Here is a 20678-nt window from a genome sequence, read left to right as displayed (position 1 = left end):
GGAACTCCTGATCCTCTTGTGTCTCTGCCGCAGTGTTGGGGTCACAGCCCTACGCTACACGACCCAGCATTGATAGCAGTATCCCTGTGAGCAAAATATCACACATAAGAACACCTGTCTTAATTGTGTTTTCTGTGTTCTGAGGCTTGTCTCTGAACCCCAAGGCATTTCCCTTGTTAGGACATGGGTTCAAGCAGGACTCCAGCTCCTCACTGAGGATTCTAGGCAGTGACTCTACTGCTGAGCCGCGCTCCAAACCCCTCACTGAGTGACTTTACTGGTCAGCTTTGTATGTGAATCCTGAATGTAAAACATAAGAAGTGATCACATGTAGAGCATGTCCCACAGAATATTCTCTAATCCCAGCCTAAATGTGCAGTCCAGCTAATCCATCCTTTTCCCAAGTAACTGACTGAAAAACTGAGGCCCATAAGAATGGGGGTGATGCCGGACTTCTCAGCCAGCACATTGGCTAATACCACTGGTTCTCAAGCAGCCTCACTTCCTCCTTTGGAGGGTAAGGGTCCCTGGGGAGCTGGCTCAGGAAGGAACTTTAAGGACATGTCCCAGACTGTCCTCCATTACCCAGCAGGGAGCAAAATCATATAAACAAAGTCAGGACTTAGTTTAGAGAAATTCTCGGATGGTGGCGTGAGGATGGGTAGTTGGGAACAGAAGGGACAGGAAGGCAGAGGAGCAGAGGGGCGGTGGCTAGCAAGAAGAAACACTGGTGACACATAGCCAGGGGACCCTGGGCTTTCCCATCTGTGCCTTTGGCCAACTCCCCACACCAGGGGACCTGTGCTTCATTTATATTGGTGGCAGCTGGACCTGATGTCACACAGCTGTCATCGCAGCACTCAGGAAGCTGAAGCAGGAGGATGGAATGTTCTAGGTCAGCCTGGACTACATAATGAATTCAAGGTCAGGCTGGGCAACTTAGTGACTCCTGACTCAAAATAAAATGTACAAAAATAAAATAAGATGTCCATTAAAGGTCTGGGGTGTGTAGCTGTGCTCAGCGAAAGCTCTTGCCTAGCTTTTACAAGACCCTGGGTTCGAGTTACACTAATGGGAAGAAAGCAGGGAGAGCCTGTGTGACCCTGACATCTAAATTATGAAGAATATCCAGAAAAAAAAAACAACTCTTGCAGGCCTCCTTCTGAAAACATGTGTTCAGATGAGGTTCATCATCTCTTCAGACAGCATCTTCCCCTTTACTTTTGTTTTTTAATTATGTGCACATGTGTGTACCTGTGTGTGTGTGTGTGTGTGTGTGTGTGTGTGTGTGTGTGTGTGTATGTAGGGGGATGTGTGCATGAGTAGTGCCCACAGAGGGCAGAAGAGGACACTGGAGTTGGAATCACAGGTGTTTGTGAGCCACCTGGCTTGGTGCTGGGAACAACTCAGGTCCTCTGGGAGAGCAGTACATGCTTTTAGCCACTGAGCCACGTCTCCAGAGCCCCTGCTTCCCATTCTACAGACTTCCGAACTGAGGCCCAAGCTTCCAAAGTACTCAGTGGAGATGACACTTCCTGAGTCCAGGCTCACCTTATTACCCTGGTGGCCAAAGGACCTACGAGGGAGTCTAGGATCCCTGGAAGGCTTAGGAGACCCTAAACATGTACATAAATCTTCTGGTTGTGTCCTTGGTTCTCAGAGAAGCTTCCTGCTCACAGAAGGTGTTCAATGCATTTTGTTTTGTCTTGCTTTGTTGCAAAGATAGACTTGCTATACAATCCCGTCTAGCCTCAAATTTACAATCTTCTTGCACTGGCCTTGAGGGTTCTGGGATATAGGCCTGCAGTACCACACAGAAACACCTCCGTCTCCTTCCCAAAGCAGTGCTTTCTGAAGCCCCTCCACTCCTCTCCCTGATCCACAAACCTGCTTCTTCACTAAGTGCTTTTGTATCCCCATTCCTCTCTTCAAGCCTCCTCTTCAGTTCTCTAAGAAAGATTCCATAGGACTTTTCAGGGGTGTGTGTGTGTGTGTGTGTGTGTGTGTGTGTGTGTGTGTGACAGAGGGGGGAATTTTTCTGCCTCAGTGGACTGGAATGTGTGTGTGTGTGTGTGTGTGTGTGTGTGTGTGTAGAATCTTCCCTTCTCAGTGGCCTGCGATACATATGAGAGAGACAGATAGATATACAGACAGAGAGACAGAGAGGAGTGTGTATGTGTGTGAGAGAAAGATAGGGAGGTTCCCATCTCAGAGGCCCATTTCTACAACATAGAGACATCTGCAGTTTCTTGACTCCCAGGGGTGGGGCAGGCCAGTCAGAGCTGGGAACTTCCTTTCCCCTCCTATTTGGTGAAGGAACCGCCACAGCATCTGGATGACCCATTAAGCCATAAAGAAGAAGGGAAACCATTAGCTAAGTCAGGCAACCCTGTCCACCCTGGGCGTGGGAATAGACACAGATATGGGAGGAACAGGGAGCCCAGGGTGGCCCCAGCACTGACTGACTCACCGTAAGACCTTTCACCCTTTGCCCTCTAGCCTCTTGAGTGACCATCCTGGACCAGGTCCTGGACTGGTTCCCAGAGGCCCTTTTCCCCAAGCCCCTTGGGCACCCTTTTCCCAGAATGACCAGGGGCTCAAGTTACATGATCCCTCAGGCCTTGTGTTTCTTCCACTAAGTCTTCCTTCAAAATAAGTCCTAATAACTGGTCCCACTGGCATGGGGGAGTACTTTAATCCCAGTACTCAGGAGGCAGAGGAAAAGGAGGTGTCTGAGTTCTAGGCCAGCCAAGTCTACAGAGCAAGTTCCAGGCCAGCCATGAATAGCCAGTGACACTGTGTAAAAAAGTCAACGTGGTCCTGATGGTACAGACCCATCATCCGGGCTATTCAAGAAACTGAGGCAAGGAGATCGCAAGTATGAACTACAAAGAGCTCCAAGGCAGCCTTGGCAATCCCCCAACACTAAGAGGGAGTGGAGGACAGGCATGTGGACAGGCCCCAGAATCAGCTTTCAGTACAAAAACAAAGAGGGGCAGTGGATGGGCCAGCAAGATGGCTGAGCAGATCAAGGTCCCCAAGCCTGGGGACCTGAGTGACTCCCTGGGTCCCTCATGGTGGAGGGAGAGAACTGATTCCCTAAATTGTCCTCTGACTACCACAGCAGTAATGCGGCAGAACCCCCATCCCACAGTAAGTAAACAAATATAATTTCGAAAAGTTGTCCCTGGGCTGTGATGGTGAATGCCTTTAATCCCAGGACTAAGGAGGGAGGCAGAGGCTGATGGATCTCTGCATTCGAGGCCAACCTGGTCTTTTCAGTGAGTTTCAAGGCAGCCTGGACTACACAGAGAAACCATGTCTCAGAAAAACAAAACACTAAATTTAAAGGGGGTGGGGGAGTGGTCTTGCTATGTTTACTTTTTTATTGTTAGCCCTACCTCCCAGAGGCCAGCGTAATCTCTGGGGCAAGACGTGGATGGTGCATGGGTAGTTGCTTTTCTTGTCCTGGGCCTCCTTTCTAAACCACCCCTGCTTACTCCTCCTCCAGGAAGTCTGCCCAGATTGGCTCTAGTCTGCTTTCAACAGTCCCTGTCCTTCACCATCTCAGACTGAGACAATGCTGTTTGTGTAGACTCAGACTAACTCTGCTCCACATAGCAGTGAACACCTGTAAGCCTAGCACTTGGGAAGCTGAGGAAGAAAGACCATACCTCAAAGTCAGACTGTGATAAATAACCACTCTTTTTCCAAAAGACAAACCAGAAAGAATTGCCAGCATGCTAGGTATCACCAGAATGGATTCCAGTCAGGGGCTCTACCAGTGAGCCACGCCCCCAGCCCCTCACTGGGGGATTCTAGGCAGGGGCTCTACCAGTGAGCCACGCCCCCAACCTCTCACTGGGGGATTCTAGGTAGGGCTCTACCACTGAGCCATGCCCCAGCTCCTCCCTGGGGATTTTAGATAAACACTGCTAGGTTACTTCCCCAGGCTTTGCTGTGTTTAACACTTTGAGACAGGGTCTCACTTTGTAGTCCAAGTGGGTCTTGAACTTCCAAATTCTTCCTCAGCTTCCCAAGTAGCTGGAGTCACAAACTTGTAGCATCTGATCAGACTCTTCTGTCTAGAAACCAAACAGTTGACTTGATTATCCCCTCATCCCAAACTCTCCATGGCTGACTCGCCATCTGGGAGTCCATGATGACAAACTCCCAGCTGTGTCACTCCCCTTCAGGCCCTGCTGGAATAAAGTGAATCATTGGGCATCATAGTGGAAGAAGATGGCTGAGAGAGACACACCAACCTCATTTTTCTCTTGTATTCGTATGAATATCCACATGGCCATATTTACATACATTTGCATACAATGGGGAGGGTGCAGGATGACAGTTGGGCATGGGGCTCACTGTGCCGGGGGCAGCAGCACCTTCAGTGGCACCTGGTCCCCCTGGGCAGTGGGAGGCACTGCCCAGACAGCCCCAGACGTTTTGCCGGTGGTGCTCCTCTTGGAGGTCAATGGTGTCTCCAGGGTGAGGGAAGCATTGGCCATCTCCTGGGGCTTGTTGCTGGCCAGGAAGCGGAGGAGGTTGTGCAGGGCTTTGGCCACGTCACTACGGGCACCCTCGTTGACCAGGCAGTAGAGGATGGGGTCAGCCACGCAATTGAGGCTGGTGAAGGCTAGGGAGCTGTGGTAGGCAGAGAAGACTCGCTCCTCGAAGCCACAGTCCCAGGGCCGGCCCAGATAGACAGCGCTGCGAGACAGCAAGAGAGCATGGTAGGGTGCAAAGCACACCAGCACGATGGCGATGAGGCTCAGGGCCAGGCGTTTGATCTTGACTTTCTCCTGGCGCTCGGTGGACACACTGCTCTGTACGGCCCGCAGGATGCCGCGGTAGCACAGCAACATGAGTGCCCAGGGGAAGAGGAACCCCACAAAGACGCGGTACAGGTTCATCCAGGCCACCCAGCGCTCCATGGGGAACTTCTCGAAGCAGAAGGTGTGGTTGTAGCGATCACGAAAGAGCTCGTCATGAAAGAGCGGTGCCGAGTTGGCGCCTAGCTCGGTGGCCCAGACCACGGAGCTCACAGCTACTGCTGTCTTGACCCGGCGCAGGCGCGCAAAGCGCAGCGGATGGGCCACAGCCAGGTAGCGGTCCACGGAGATGCAGCACAGGAAGGCGATGCTGATGTAGATGTTGCTGTAGAAGATGAAGCCAAAGAGCTTGCAGGAGCCGGGGCCGTGGATCCAGTTGTCATGGTGGAGGAAGTAGTCGACCCACAGCGGCAGCGTACAGATGTACAGCAGGTCTGCGATGCTCAAGTTCATCAGGTAGACGCCCAGCTCATTGCGCTGGCGCACCTGGCGGTAGGCTGCCCACAGGGCCAGGCAGTTGGTGGGCAGCCCCACCCCGATGACGAAGATGTAGAGGGATGGTGGGAAGAGGTGGTCCACTCGAGAGTCCACATGGCAGCCCTCCCACGTGCCCGTGCTGTTGTCCATCCTGGGCGATGGGACTTCCCAGGCGCTTCCCCTGGCCCACTGGGGCTACAGGGCCACGGGGGGCGGGAGGCCATCAGGCCCCCTGAGCCCCCTCTTTGGAGGCTCAGGGAAGCATCACAGGAGACAGTTCACAAGGAGTGAGATCCGAGTTGCTTTGTGGTAGGCTAAGCAAAAGGAGAACTTGAGAGGAAGAACGTCAAGGAGTGATGGAGATAGGATAAGAGGTGGGACTAATGTCAGTGGGGGTTTCTGCACAACAACCAGAGCGCAAAGATGGGGGCACCAGAAAAATAGGTGAAGGCAGTGTTTACGGGGGAGATGAAGACACCAGAGGTGTCATGCTTATTGTCAATAGGGACATGATGAAGTACCAGTGGGATTGAATGTTCTAGAACACTAAGGGAAGACACAGGGGAGCTTTGAGAGAAGTTACAGAGTTGGCAGGATGCAACTTAGAATGCTGGCATCTGCTAGGACCGCAGCAGGAAACAGAGAACTATGTAAAGTCACCAATGGGGGAAGGAAAGTGAGGTCTCCTCTGGGGATGGGCAAAGAGGAAGGGCTTGTAAGGGCTGGTGACTGTAGGAAGGGATGCTAGGAAACAGGAAGGTGAGTAAGTGGCGGAGCACAAGAGGATTGTGGGTAGGAGGGGGACTCCGAAGGGGGTTCCAGGAGACTCAGTTGATCCTGGTGGAGACTGAGGAGTGGAGATGAGGTTGTCCCACTCACGACTGTACTGATAGCTGAGGTCACTAGGCCTGAGGGGAGAGAAAACATTAGAGAAACTGGCATGGATGTCCATACTGGCCTCCCCAGGACCTTCCCGTTATTCCTGTGGAAGACAAAAGGAACACCCCAACAAAGCCTGAGTATCACCCTGAGGCAGAGATGTCTAAGAGCATAGGATTTAGGGTGCTGGGCAATAGAGGGACTTTCCAAATACAAATTAAAGACCCAAAATGTCGGCATGTGTCTTTGAACCAGAAGGTGGAGGATGGACAGTTAGGAGTTCAAAGTCATCCTCCACTACATACTGGGTTTGAAGCTATGAAAACGTGTTTTTAAGTAAGCAGTGGATGGTGAGGAGTGTGGAGATGGCTCAATGGGGAAAGGAGCTTTACAACTAGAGTTCGATTCCAGGAACTCACACGGTGGAAGAAAGGAACCAATTCTATAGGTTGTCCTCTGACTCCCGCTTATACAGAAAGGCAAGCGGAAGCAAGCGCGCATGCATATGCTCTTTAACAGAGAGCAGATACAGCTTTGACAAGGAGCACCACTCAGATCTGTCCAAGGTCCTGATGCCCAAGGTGGGAAGTCTCTGCCCTCAGCCCCCTTTCCCAGACAGCCCTTCGTTTCCCAGAGTCCCACTGGCGTAAAAGGACCTCGGGGTTGACAGTGGGGCAGAGCAGGAGTTGTTAGACTCTGAAAAGGTCATGGTTAGGGACACGAGTTGCAGCCAGCAGGGGGCGCAGCCCTCACAGGCGTCCCTCTCCTTTACCCGCTGTCCAGTAAGGACCCGGAACCTTTATTCTGCGAAGATCTACATGTTTATAGTAGACAACAGTCATGCACCAAACCCCTCACCTGATGATCCGGCGGTCTGTACCTGTTTAGTTTACTCGGATGTAAACCAATCTCTCTCCCTCTCCTTCTCTCTCCTCTTCTCCCTCTCCTTCTCTTCTCCCTCTCCCTCTCCCTCTCCCTCTTCCCTTCTCCCCCTCCCCCTCCTTCTTTCCCTCTCCCTCTCCCTCTTCTTCTCTGTCTCATGTAGTTCAGGCTGGCCTTGAACCTAGTCCTCGATGCTCCAGCCTTCTCGAGTGTTGGGATCACAGGAGTGCTCTACTATGCCCAGTTCACACAGAGCTTGTTATCCTGGGCCTTATGCACTCGAGAGAAGGTGCTGTACCAACTGAGCCACGTCCCCTGCACATCTGTTGGTTGGCTTGATGGATTTCTGTGGCTGGGTCTTACCATGTAGCCCAGGCCAGTCTGAAACTCGTGAGCATCCTTGCTTCCCGAGTGGTGAGACTATAGGCAGGCACCACCACGCCCAGCTTCAAAGCATTTTAAACTCAGGAGGCAGAGGCAGGCTGATACCTGAGATTGAGGCTAGCCTGTTCACAGGGTGAGTTTCAGTATAGCCAGGGCTACAAAGAGGCTTATTTTGAAGAAAAAAGAAAGAGGGAAGAGATAAATAAATAAATGAGAGGGGGGAGGGAGGGATGAAGGAAGGAAGGAAGGAAGGAAGGAAGGAAGGAAGGAAAGAAGGAAAGAAGGAAAGAAGGAAACCAACAAGATCGTCCTTGGAAATCCAGTCTAAGACAATGGATGGAGAAAGTGCCACATGGTCTGGAGGAAAGACACAGAGGCTGGGAAGCCACCTCTGAAAAATCCCCAGAACACACTTAAAAACCAGTTTGAGGGCCAATGAGACGGCTTCTCTGAAAAGTTGCTTACTGCCAAGCGTGACGCCCTGATTTTATCCCCAATACCCACATGGCGAAAGGAGAGAACTCACTCCCAGAAGTTGTCCTCTACACATATACCAGGACAATACATAAATAAACAAACAAAAGTAATTTAAGAGAGAGAAAGGAGAGAGAGGGAGACAGACAGACAGGTTAAGTCTACTAAACAAATGAGGAAATTATAGTCCAGAGAGGGGAAGGGATGAGCCTGGAGTCACACAGCAAGCCTCAGAAACCCAAGTCCTCTGGTTCTTTTCTTCATGAACTTCCAAAGGCTTCCAAGAGTCTGGAGGCATGGATCAGTGGTGGAGCCCCTGCCTAGAATCCCCCAGTGAGGGGGTGAGGGCGTGGCTCAGTGGTGGAGCCCCTGCCTAGAATCCCCCAGTGAGGGGGTGAGGGCGTGGCTCAGTGGTAGAGCCCCTGCCTAGAATCCCCCAGTGAGGGGGTGGGGGCGTGGCTCAGTGGTGGAGCCCCTGCCTAGAATCCCCCAGTGAGGGGGTGAGGGCGTGGCTCAGTGGTGGAGCCCCTGCCTAGAATCCCCCACTTCTGGAGGCTAGAAGTTCAGTGTTAGAGCACCTGATTCGTATGTGCAAGGCCCTAGGTTCTCTCTGCATTATTGCAAGAAAATGAATAGATTTGCTGGAAAATGGAAGCTCCTAGTACCCGGATTCTTCCTAGCTAGCCTGTACTGCCTTGCCCACTACTCCCTTCAGCAATCTCCAATCCAATGAGCTTCCTCCAGTACTGATACCTCCACACTCTCTCCCTGACTAGCCTATGGCGTCTTCAGCTCCTCTTTTACATCCTTCACTCCTTCCCAAGTCTTTGTGACAGTCCCCACCACTCCTACAATCATCTCCTCACAGCACTGTGTATCCTGCGGGCTTCCGTCTGTCTGGAACTTCTTGGGCAACAGAGACCTTGAGTGTCGTGTGAACTGTTCTGTTACCCGTGTGAAGGACAGTGTGAAGGACAGTTCTTGCACACAGTAGGTGCCCAGCAAGTGCCTGGGACTTCTATAAATCATTCCAGAAGCCTAGAGGCTAGGAGAGGGCAGAACACTCTGGCCGGTGCTTCTCCCACCATGGCTCTCCCTCTCCTCCTCCCAGACTCTACCCCAGGCATCAACAAGCCCTGGGGAGCCTGGGGGAAGAGGCTGCAAGCTGGGAGGAGATTAAAGGGCAGGACCCATCTGCTTCCTGATTGACTTGGAAAGGTCAGGCCATGTCCTGATCCCTAAGGCCAGCACCCTGTGGGGAGTCCTTAGATACCTACCTCCCCACCCCAGAGCTGGAAACTTCTGGATCTCTTGGAAATGGAGTGGGAGGGACTTGTTCCTGGATAGACCAATGGGAGCCAGCCCAACCTACCATCAATCAAAATCTCCCACCCAGACTAAGTCCCCCCCCATCTCCTCTTTGCCTGCCCCCTCTCTGTTCTTGTGCTCTCTCCCTCCCTCCCCCTCCCCATTCCCCTCCCTCCCCTTCCCCATTCCCCTCCCTCCTCCCTCTCCCCCTCCCTCCCTCCCTCCATCTCTCTTTTCCTATTACTACAGAAAGGGGAATTTTTTCCTACAGAATCCTTAACTTCTACAAAAGAGGGGTACGGCCTCTATCCTAATCACATCACACATGGAAAATATGTGGCAAAATGAAGCGTCTTCAGTAAAATATTCAGTATGCGGTCCTGGGGACATGGCTGACTGATAGAATGCTTACCTAGAGTCTAACAGTGGGTGCTGGGGTGTGGCTCAGTAGAAGAATGCTTCTCTAGCAGGCATGAGGTCCCGAGCTCAATCCCCATCACCACAAAGAAGAAACAGAAGGCTAAAAAGAGGCCTCAGCACATAGCTCAGTTCATGAAGTATTCGCCCTGGGTTGTATCCCCAGCACTTCCTAAGTCAGTCGCGTTGGCCCAAGCCTGTAAGCCCAACAGGTCAGGCTGGGATAAGTGAGACCCTGCCTCCAAATTTAAAGAGAAAGAAAGAAGGGAAGGATGTGAAGGGCTGAGGCTATGACTCAGCGTGTAAACTGACTGCCGTGGATGCAAGTGTCTGCCTTCAGATCCTCAGCACCCACATAAGAGCCCTCGAAGGACAGCTGGGTGTTCCCTGAAATCCCCTTCCATGGCCCCAGGTCCCCGCTGAGATGAGACCAGGTACACAGGCAGCAAAGACATTCCTGGCAGCCAACGGAAATGAACCTCTCATTGCCAATTTCCTCCCAGGGAACAAAGTCTGGCACCCACCCTGTCCTCAGCCTACCTGAGTCATGAGAATGCCAGCTAGGCGCAGGGCAGAGAGGCACAGACAGACAGACAGACAGACAGACAGACAGACAGACCATCACCCGCACGACACCCTCACCCCAGCCTCAGCCACCATAGAACCTCTGAGTCTTAAAAGTCCATGATACAGGCTTTCAGAGTGTGGAAACAGGGGTCCATTTCTTCCCAGTACATATGGGGAAACTGAGGTCCAGAGAGGAAAGACTATTATTCACTATCTGAACTGAACAGTATCTCCTCCTCTGACTGCTTCTTTCCTCTCATTCCTGTACCAGTGTCTTTCTAGCAGCTTCAAACCTCTTTGAGAACCTGTTAAAAATCAGAAATCGTTATTTCTTTATTTTTCAAGACAAGAGTTTTTCTGGGTAGCCCTAGCTAACGTGGAACTCACTCTGTAGACCAGGCTGGCCTCGAACTCTTGAGATCTACCTGCCTCTGCCTCCTGAGTGCTGGGATTAAAGGTGTGTGTCACCACACCTTGTTAATAGGGACTTTCTAAGAACATAGAGAGAGGGGGTTGGGGATTTAGCTCAGTGGTAGAGCGCTTGCCTAGGAAGCGCAAGGCCCTGGGTTCAGTCCCCAGCTCCGAAAAAAAAAGAACAAAAAAAAAACAAAAAAAAAAAAAACAAAAAAAAAACATAGAGAGAGGTGGCTGGCTCAGAGGTTAAGAGCACTGACTGCTCTTCCAGAGGTCCTGAGTTCAAATCCCAGCAACCACATGGTGGCTCACAACCATCCAATGTGTTCTTCTGGTGTGTCTGAATACAGTTACCAGTGTACTCATATAAATAAATCTTAAAAAAAAAAAAAAGCACACAAAAGTGGCCCTAGGAAGATGTTAGTGGGTATGACCATCCTTTACGAAAGCAGGATGGCCTAAGTGGCCTAAGCAGTCACTAAAAGCAGAAATTGCCCTGTGTGCCAGTGACCAGCACTAATTGGTATCATTAGAAGGCGGGTTGGTTGAAACAGTGAGCTGCTGGTTCAGATCTCACACTGTTGTGAAACGACATCTGACATCCAAACATGTCTGTTGGAAAAGACATCAGTGTTCTTTGGCCTCCAAATGAACACATCTCACACAGTCACACACACACTCACACTCTCTCACACACAGTCACACACACACTCACACTCTCTCACACACAGTCACACACACACTCACACTCTCTCACACACAGTCACACACACACTCACACTCTCTCACACACAGTCACACACACACTCACACTCTTTCTCACAAGACACACACACACTCTCACACACAGTCACATACTCACTCTCACATACACTCACACTGTCACACACAGTCACACACAGACTCACACTCTCTCTCACACAGTCACACACAGTCACACACACACTCACACTCTCTCACACACAGTCACACACACACTCACACTCTCTCACACACAGTCACACACACACAGTCACACACTGTCACACACAGTCACACACACAGTCACACACACACACTCTCACACACAGTCACACACACACTCTCTCACACAGTCACTCACACACTGTCACACACTCACTCTCACATACACTCACACTGTCACACACAGTCACACACAGTCACACACACACACACACACACACACACACACACTCTACCCCATCATGGCTGAAGTGTCCCTCTAGCATAGCCTTAGGTGGAGTCAATGTTATCTTAACCCTTAGTGAGCCGAAATCTTACACCCCACCCCCGACTCAGGTTCCTGCAGGAAAAGATAAGTTCAAGTGTGACACAACTTTTGGTGGGGATATAGAAAAGGATAGCCTGTACCCCAAGCCCCAGTCAGCCTCAGCTACTAAAGCCAGGGAAGAACACCTAGTCCCTGAAGGCTCCCCAAACCCCCAATGCAGCAAAACTCAAAGACATGGAGGTTGAAAAGCCAAGAGAAAGCAGTGACAGGGGCCCACACCCCCATACTCATCAACCCTTAGCCCGCTCACCACCCTCATTTCTGAAGCCACGAGGCTCCCCCTGCTTCTCTCCACCATGGGCTCCCAGTCTCCCCCATTCTGGAGGCCCCAGGGGACCGGCCAGCTCCCGTCTGCTCATTAGGGCTGAAATGTGATCAGTGTTTCTCGCTGCCCACCTGGTGCCTTGGCAGCAAGAGGAAATGGCAAAGGGGGGGGGGGGCGTGCAGTCAGGCCACCTGGCTGGGCCTCAGTTTCCCTATTTTTATTAAGGATCATCTCTGTCCCACCTCCACCACCAACCCTGGCCTCTACACCCACACCACCCAGCAGGACGGTGGAATTGTTAGAGCTACCCTGCTGACATTCTAGAATCTGGCGGCGGTTCTCAAGTCCCGAGATTCTATGGCCGGCCCCGCTTGTGGTCGAATGTTCTAACATTCTAGAGCCTTGATTCTCTGCTTTTCTGTTATTATTATCCTTGCCTTTGCCAGCGTGCACCCTCGTCAGCTTGCAATATTCCAGGCGTCTCCCGGCCCAAGATTCTGAAGTTCTATTGTTAGAACCCTCTATGATTTCAAAAAAAAAAAAAAAAAAAAAAAAGGAAATAAAATAAAATAAAATAAAACACACGCTATGACTTTCATAATCTATTATTAAACCTTGGGTGATTTTTATCTTTTCCCAGCAAATGAATACACGTTTCCCTTTTCACTCTTTGCAGAAATGAGAACGCTTTGTAAATAGGTGAACCCTACTTCCTCTTTCCCCCATATTCCTGCTCTGACTTAAAACATTCTAAGATACTGAAGGCTCACGGAGTTGGGGGGTCAGGACAGACGATCACCCGGCCCCCCCAAAATTATATTCTCCCCACCTCGGGAAGGGATGGACCCTAGGAACCCGGGCTGCTTCTGACCCCTTGCTCAGCGGTCTGGCCTCGCCCCTCCCGGTTCACACCAGCTGAGTTATTATTTGTCTAGACACAAACCAAATTATAGGCCGTGTCCCGGGGGAACAGTGGGCTTTGAGGGGAGGGTCAGGAGACCGGGTGGAGCTAATTCACTTGGCTTGTCTCTCGCGCTCTCTCTGAAACTCCTCCCCCTCAACCCCTCAGCCCACGCTACCTCTGGACCCCTTTCCTCTCCACCAGCAAGTCCTCAGAAAAATCTTGTCTGCTCTGCTCCGCAAACCCTCCCTTCTGGCCTCCAGCCATTCATACCCAAGTCTGGCGTGGCTCCCTACTCACTTTGCCGGCCTTGTTGCCCGAATTAATCCGACTTAGTGGTAGTGAAAGAATTCAGGTCTCCAGATATGGTCAAGGGAACCCAGGTCTCCGGATATGGGCTGCCGTTGGATAAGAGTCCTAAGCCCTGAGTTTCGTGCTCTGAGGCCTCAGTTTCCCTGCTTGTTCAATGGAAGGGGCATGGCCCGTGTGGATCCCACAGGAGCTTTGCAGCAGGGATTGAAGGGTTAGAACACCTAAAGGGCCTTTGCTTCCCTGCACTTGTCTCAAAGGCTTTCAGCCGTACAGGTCCTATCATTCAGAGACTGGAAGGCAGTCTAGGCTGGCCTCAGACTAAGATTCTCCTGCCTCAGCCTGAGTTACAGGTATGTGTCACTACAAGAGTCTTTTGAGACAGGGTGTCATGTCACCTAGGCTGGCCCGGCAACTCTTAATCCTCCAGTCTCTTATCTTCCTAGTGCTAGGGTAACAGTCAGGTGCCAGCACACCAGGCTGCAGGGCTCCAGGGTGGTCAGAGTTTGGGAAGCCTTACTCATTCATCTCAGTACTCATTCCTAGTTGGATCCCAAACGTGACGTTGATCAAGTTCTACCTCAGACAGAGATACTGGGAAGAACTTTCAGTAGATTTTAGGGGGTGCAGCTGGCTGGAGAGTCTAGAAGGAGGAGCACTGAGGTGCTCCCCATCTTTTACATTAGTGTCCCCAGTGCACATCCAGCTTGGAACAACACACACACACACACACACACACACACACACACACACACACACACACCAAAGCTTTGAGAACTCTAGAGCCTGGTTGAGAAATGAAGTCCGGGAGTTCAGTTCCAGGGAAGGGGAGTAAGACAAAATAGGAAGGAGTTAACAGAGACCCAGCCAAATCCTGGAAGGGAGGAAGTTCGGGAGGAAGTCCACCTCCCCAACCCCTTTAGCCAGGAATTCCTGAAACAGGAGGGTGGGGTAGGTGTGACCTCAGAAGCCACTGGGTGACTACAAAGTGGGTACTGGGGTCATGGTGTCACTCAGGGTCCATCCGCCCTGGATTGCAACCCCACTGTCCCCTACCCCAACCCTAAGCAGCCCACAACCCGGAGGAAAAAGTTCCAGGGTGTCTCAGGACTTAGGGAGAGTGATGGGGTAGGGTGGGGGCGCTAAAGGCGCCACAACAACGTGGGAGTGGGCGAGGGCCAAAGAGTCAGAGAACCAGAGGAGGAGCAGGTGTGGGGAGGCAAGATGAGGTGGATATGAGTTGGGGACATACAAAGAGAAGGAGGGGGTCTCACATAAACTGGGGACTGGAGGCCAGGCATGAGGTAGAAGGGATCCAGAGGCAGAAGGGAGGGGCAGGTGGGGGACCCCAAGAAATAAAGGAATAGAGTCCTCTGGGTTTGTTGCTGAAGAATACCAACAGCATTTAGGGGGCTGAGGCAGGAGGGTGGCCAGGTTAAGGTAAACCTGAGCTGTACAGTCAGGGGCTGTCTATAAAACGCCAGAGGGTGGAGAGCCGGGTGGGGTGACACAGACATGTAATCCCAGTAGACTCTAGGAAACTAAGGATTGCAGTGAATTCGAGACCAATGTGGTGGGCATGAGAGTGAGTTCAAAGATAGTTCATGATATGTGTGTGTGCGCGCGCGTGTGTGTTTGTGTGTGTGTGTGTGTGTGTGTGTGAGAGAGAGAGAGAGAGAGAGAGAGAGAGACCCAGATGCAGAGTATTTTAGGAACCCCAGGAACAGGAGGGAGAAGCAGAAAAGATGGGTTCTCCGGAGCCGAGTGGCGGAGAGGGGAAGCTGCGGGGAGACTGAGGCAGCAGAGTGGCCATCTAGAGTCTAGGACCTGAGAAGGGGTAGAATGAGAACAGAGAGACAGCACCCACCTGCTCCGAGGCTGGGCTGGGCGACCGTTGTCTGTGACTTGGTCCCGACTCTGCGCAGCGCGGGGACCCGGCGGGCGCCCCCGCGGGGCAGGAGAGCAGCGACAACCCCTGGCCCGGGGCTGGAGTCGGAACCCAGGCCCCGCCCCACCCAGGCCCGCCCCCATTAACCCCTCCTCTGCCGCTCCCCTGCACCCCACGGTGCCCCCTCCCCGCCCCCGGGAATTCAAGCCTGGAAATTTCACCTGCTGCTTCAGAGGCTCAACCTATTAACTCCTTCCTCACCCTCTCCAATTCCACATTTCGAATTTAAGCCTTCCTCAGGGAGGGACATTTGGCTTGGGACCCTTCTTCCTGTCGCTTCCTTCTTTGAAGAACCCCCTCCATGCAAGCCTTGGTTATAATCTTCTCCCATTACTTGAGAGGCTGAGGCAGGAGGATCGCTGAGAGTTTGAGGGCAAAGTGGGCTAATGAGGGGCTATCTTTAAAACATTCCCACAGGGCTTTCCAAGGCACCCTAGTCTGCCCTCTAAAAGCTTGGTGTACCCATAGATCACCTCAACGCCTCACTTTGAATGGACTGTACTTTTCTATTTTTTTTCCTAGTTATCAGTCCCCCTGGTAGCAGGAGGGCCATTCTTGTGTTGAGGTTTATTACTCTTGTGCGTCTGTTGCCTGGAAGTGAAATTCCCATTGTTTTCAGGAAGTGTGCAAAGGTTTCAAAGAGCTGCATCGCCCTCCTTTTATCACGGTCGGTCACTTCCTGCACAAATTAGTCCTGAGAGGTCATGATAGACGTAGTAGAAGTAGAGACTTCTGATCTTCCTGGAATACAGCCCTCCAAAAACAACAGCAGTGATAGTGTTTACAGTTCTAATTTACGTAGTCATTTTATCTTGGCTGAGAACCAATGGCCTTACACATACTAGGCAAGTACCCCACCCCCAGCTCCTCACTGGGGGATTCCAGGCAGGGGCTCTACCACTGAGCAACACCCCCAACCCCTCACTGTGGGATTCTAGGCAGGGGCTCTACCACTGAGCCACGCCCCCAGCCCCTCACTGGGGGATTCTAGGCGGGGGCTTTGAGTATGCCACTCAGTATTGTTTGTTGTTCCAGACTAGATTTCACTATGTAACCCTGGCTGGCCAGGGACTCAGAGAGATCCGCCTTATTCTGTCTCATTAGTGCTTGGATCATCCTACCCAACCCTTTGTGTGTGTGTGTGTGTGTGTGTGTGTGTGTGTGTGCGCGCGCACGCACACACACACACACACACACACACACACAGAAGCCATTTTAGGTAGTAAACTCAGGAATCATCATCTTGGATTTTTGTTGTTGTTTTGGTTTTAGTTTTGGTTTTTCGAGACAAGGTTTCTCTATGTAGCACTGGCTGTCCTGGAACTCACTCTGTAGAACAGGCTAGCCTTGAACTCAGAAATCTGCCTGCCTCTGCCTCCTGAGTGCTGGGATTAGTGTGCTCCAACTCGTCTAATTAAAATCCTTGTATGTTTATCATTATTCTGCGTAAGGACATGTGGGGAGTTGGGGCGAGTGTCATGGTACTCGTGGAGGCCAAAAGACAAGTTCTCTCCTTCCACTTTCGTGTGGGTTTAAGGAACCAAACTCAGGTTATCAGGCTTGACAGCAAATGGCTTTACCCACCAACTCATCTCAACAGCTACAACACGCCACACACGCTTTGAAGAAACGTACGTGTGTTCTTCACATGCATGTTTAGGCATTCTGTACCTGCAGTACCTGCAGATGCCAGAAGAGGGCGTCGGATCGTCTGGAACTGGAGCTACAGATTCTTGTGGAGCGGCCTGGTGGGTAGTGGTAACGGAACCTGGGTCCATCGGAAGGGCAGTCAGCGCTCTTAACTTCTGAGCCAACTCTCCATCCCCACGCCCATGTCCTCCTGCTTGGATGGCAAGCACCTTCCTAACAGCCATAATCAGACATCTTGTCAGTACCCTGGTTCTTTCTTTTAACACCACAGGTTAGTTTTCAGCCACTCTACAACTTCACACAAATCCAACAGCTTAAAAAAAAAAAAAAGGGAGCTGCTGTTGTTCTGCTGTGTGGCCTTCGGTAGGTGACCTCACCTCTCTGAGCCTTAACATTCTCTTCTTTCAGGGAACTTAACGGGCATAGAAAATGAGACGGTTAACCACAAAGCAGGGACACTCACAACATCACATCGGAGAGTTAAAAGGACAGGGCCAAGGCAAGTGTCATGGCAACCTTATATATAAATCCCAAGAGATGAGACATGGTTTTACCCAGCCCAGGAGGGCCTTGAACTTCACAAGCAGCTGAGGCTGACCTTGAACTCCTGATCCTTCTGCCTCCATTCGAGATTGTTTGAGTTACAAGTGTGAGCCACCATGGCCTACTTCTTTTTTTTTTTAATTTTTTTTTAAAGATTTATTTATTTTATGTACAGCATTCTGCCTGCATATGTGACTGCAGGCCAGAAGAGGGCACCAGATCTCATTACAGATGGTTGTGAGCCACCATGTGGTTGCTGGGAATTGAACTCATGACCTCTGGAAGAGCAGTCAGTGCTCTTAACCGCTGAGTCATCTGTCCAGCCTCATGGCCTACTTCTTAAAAAGCAAGTCAGGGGGTTGGGGATTTAGCTCAGTGGTAGAGCGCTTGCCTAGCAAGCGCAAGGCCCTGGGTTCGGCCCCCAGCTCCGAGAAAAAAAAAAAAAAAAAAGCAAGTCAGAGTGCCCAGTGGTTTTTAGTGGGGGTCGGATTGCCCTCTCCTCTAACGAACCCTAAGTTTGCCTCATTTCATTCCAAGTCATGGCAGGCAAAATACACCTCCTCTCTGAAGGTGACTGGGAAAATTTACAAATGGGGACAGTTTTCAGAAGGATAACTAGACAGTGAAGACGACCTGCAGCTATGAGACCATTACCAGCCAAGACTTTAGGGTGCAAACACAGACCACGGAATGAAAACTCTTTCTCGTCCCCTACTCTTGGATCGGAGCAGGCAAGGAACTCTCAATGGGTGGAGGCCATGCATAAGTCAGTTTCTCACGACCCAGCTCAGGGGACACTAAGGGAATAGGGACATATAGAGAGAATCTCCTGCAATTTTCCAACTGGCTTTTCAAGGGATAATCTTCCCATGCTGATCCAAAGATGACCACAAGGGGGCAACAGAGCACTAAGAGCCACCAAGGAAAAGCGTTTGTTTTATGTCTGTAGTCTGGGTCACCTTCCCAGAACCTGGATTGTTGGAATCCATTGAGGGTGGGTGGTGGAGCAAGAATGTCAGAAAACAGGCCTTTAACAGTCTAGAAGAGTGTAATAGCACACACCATTTAACCCAAGCACTCAGGAGGCAGGGGGCAGGTGCATTTCTCTGAGTTCAAGGGCTGCCTAGCCTATACGGTGAGTTCCAGGGCAGCCAGGAATATGATGGGAGACTCGGTCTCAAACAAACAAACAAACAAACAAACAAAAAACAAAATAAAAAAGGGAAAAACAAAACGAAACAAAAAACTTAGGAGATACCTTGTAACGGTGATGCACACCTGTGATCCCAGAGCTCAGATGGTGGAAGCAGGAGGCTCTTTACAGGGGTGATGGGGATCCGAACTCAGGACCTCACGCTTGTGTGGTGTTACTAAAATAGGCAAAGTCTACTCCTCCTCCCAAGGTCCCAAGACAACCAGGGTGCATTTCACTGAAGTTCACATGGGGAACCAGTGAGTTTTGGGAGCTTCCCTAGAGAGCACAGGGTTATGGGTGCTCCTCCTCCCAACAGGCTGCACCAGCGAGGCCTTTACCCAGAAGAGATGAAGTTCACATATGCATAGACGGAGCCTTCCTCTCTGGATCCCTCCCCTGGGTGGCCACTTGCAACTCTGGAGATCACTGCATACCACAGGGGCTAGGAGGTAGCTGAACTCAGGGGAGGGTCTTGTGTCCCAAGAGGGTGTAAACAGTTTTTTTTTTCCTATTCTTTTTTTTTTTCGGAGCTGGGGATCGAACCCAGGGCCTTGCGCTTACTAGGCAAGTGCTCTACCACTGAGCCAAATCCCCAACCCCAGGTGTAAACAGTTTTAAAAGCCCAGCACAGCAGAGGGGACAGCTGGCTCAGTGACTGCTCTTCTAGAGGTCCTGAGTTCAATTCCCAGCAACCACATGGTGGCTCACAACCATCTATAATGAAATCTGATGCCCTCTTCTGCTGTGTCTACAGCTACAGTATACTCATGTACATAAATGCTAAGTCTAGCTGGGATGCTCCTTTTCCAAGGGAACACAGGTGAACTCCCCAAGATGGCAGTCACTTGTCTCAGAGGACAGTCACTACTGCAGCAAACACACAGACTGAACCGTTTGCCCAGGCCCTTTGAGGAAGTTGAATTCAATAGTCTTTGGATAAGACACACTTAACTATTCAAACACTCTAATTGCCACTCAATAAACACTGCTCAAGTTCCTGCTTCTGTATCTGAACTGGGCTAGGAGACAGCACGGAAGTGACCAGCAATCCTGGCCCTTCCCACCCACGGTCTAAAGTCGGTTTAAAAGACACAGATCTTCTTCAGGTAACACCCAGATAACACCCAGAGTGGTCAAGGCCTGTGACAGGAGCCAGGAGGTGGCTGGAGACACAGGAGGCTTTATTTGACTTTATTGGGAGGAGGCAACATGTCAGAGTTTCCACCTGGAACGGTTCCTTCTTCACCCTTCTGTTGCCCCTTCCAGGGAGGCCTCCGTGGTGCCACCTTGGTCTCTCAGCATCTTCTGAGGCAGGTCTGCCTTTCCATTGGGCTGTTCCTTCCCATGATGTAGTGCTGAGGTTGTCTTGGTTTTCACTGTACCCAAAACCATGCACACACATACACTTATACACACATGTACACACACACACACAGCACACAGAAATGCTGCTTACAAAATTTGCTTGCTTGAGCAGTGGAAGGAACATTTCCGTCCTGCCCAGACATTGACAGGATGCCTGAGCTAAATCCCCAACCCCCTTAGTCTTTTTTTTTTTTTGCAAATATAAAAATATTTATTGATTTTTAAAAAATAAATGTGTACTTTAACAACTTGGAAACCAACCCCCTTAGTCTTAAACTACATTTCCTTGCCAGACATGGCTGGGCACACCTTTAATCCCAGCATTTGGAAGGCTGAGGCAGATGGATCTTGGAGTTTGAGGCCAGCCAGGTCTACAGAGTGAGTTCCAGGACAGCCAGGGCGACACTGAGAAACCCTGTCTCAGAAACCAAAAAACAAACAAAAACAACAAAAGAAATGTTTCTGCTGGCTGTGTGGAATCCATCGCTTAGATTGTGGAGCGCTTGGCTAGTGCACAGAGTCCACATCCACACATAGACCAGGCATGGCGGTGTATGCCTGAGATCCCCCTACT

General features: G+C 50.9%; 1 protein-coding gene across 1 annotated transcript; it reads right to left on the bottom strand.

Annotated features, from left to right (window-relative positions):
• Nucleotides 1-3684: 3684 nt before the first annotated feature.
• On the bottom strand, nucleotides 3685-15367 carry Gpr4 (G protein-coupled receptor 4). Its single transcript, NM_001025680.2, has 2 exons — nucleotides 15271-15367; nucleotides 3685-6220 (listed from the first exon to the last, which is right to left on the bottom strand). Exon 2 carries the CDS (start codon nucleotides 5460-5462, stop codon nucleotides 4365-4367), a length of 1098 nt encoding a protein of 365 aa, NP_001020851.1. The 5' UTR covers nucleotides 5463-6220; nucleotides 15271-15367; the 3' UTR covers nucleotides 3685-4364.
• Nucleotides 15368-20678: the final 5311 nt, after the last annotated feature.

Source organism: Rattus norvegicus, chromosome 1, assembly GCF_021556685.1.
Source record: "Rattus norvegicus strain SHRSP/BbbUtx chromosome 1, alternate assembly SHRSP_T2T, whole genome shotgun sequence".
Classification (NCBI taxonomy): domain Eukaryota; kingdom Metazoa; phylum Chordata; class Mammalia; order Rodentia; family Muridae; genus Rattus; species Rattus norvegicus.
Note: the sequence above shows the minus strand (reverse complement) of the source record. Positions and strands in the feature narration are given on the sequence as shown.

Excerpts from the sequence above, each read along its gene's own strand:
- Gpr4 (NM_001025680.2), bottom strand. The coding sequence starts at position 5,462 with ATGGACAACAGCACGGGCACGTGGGAGGGCTGCCATGTGGACTCTCGA.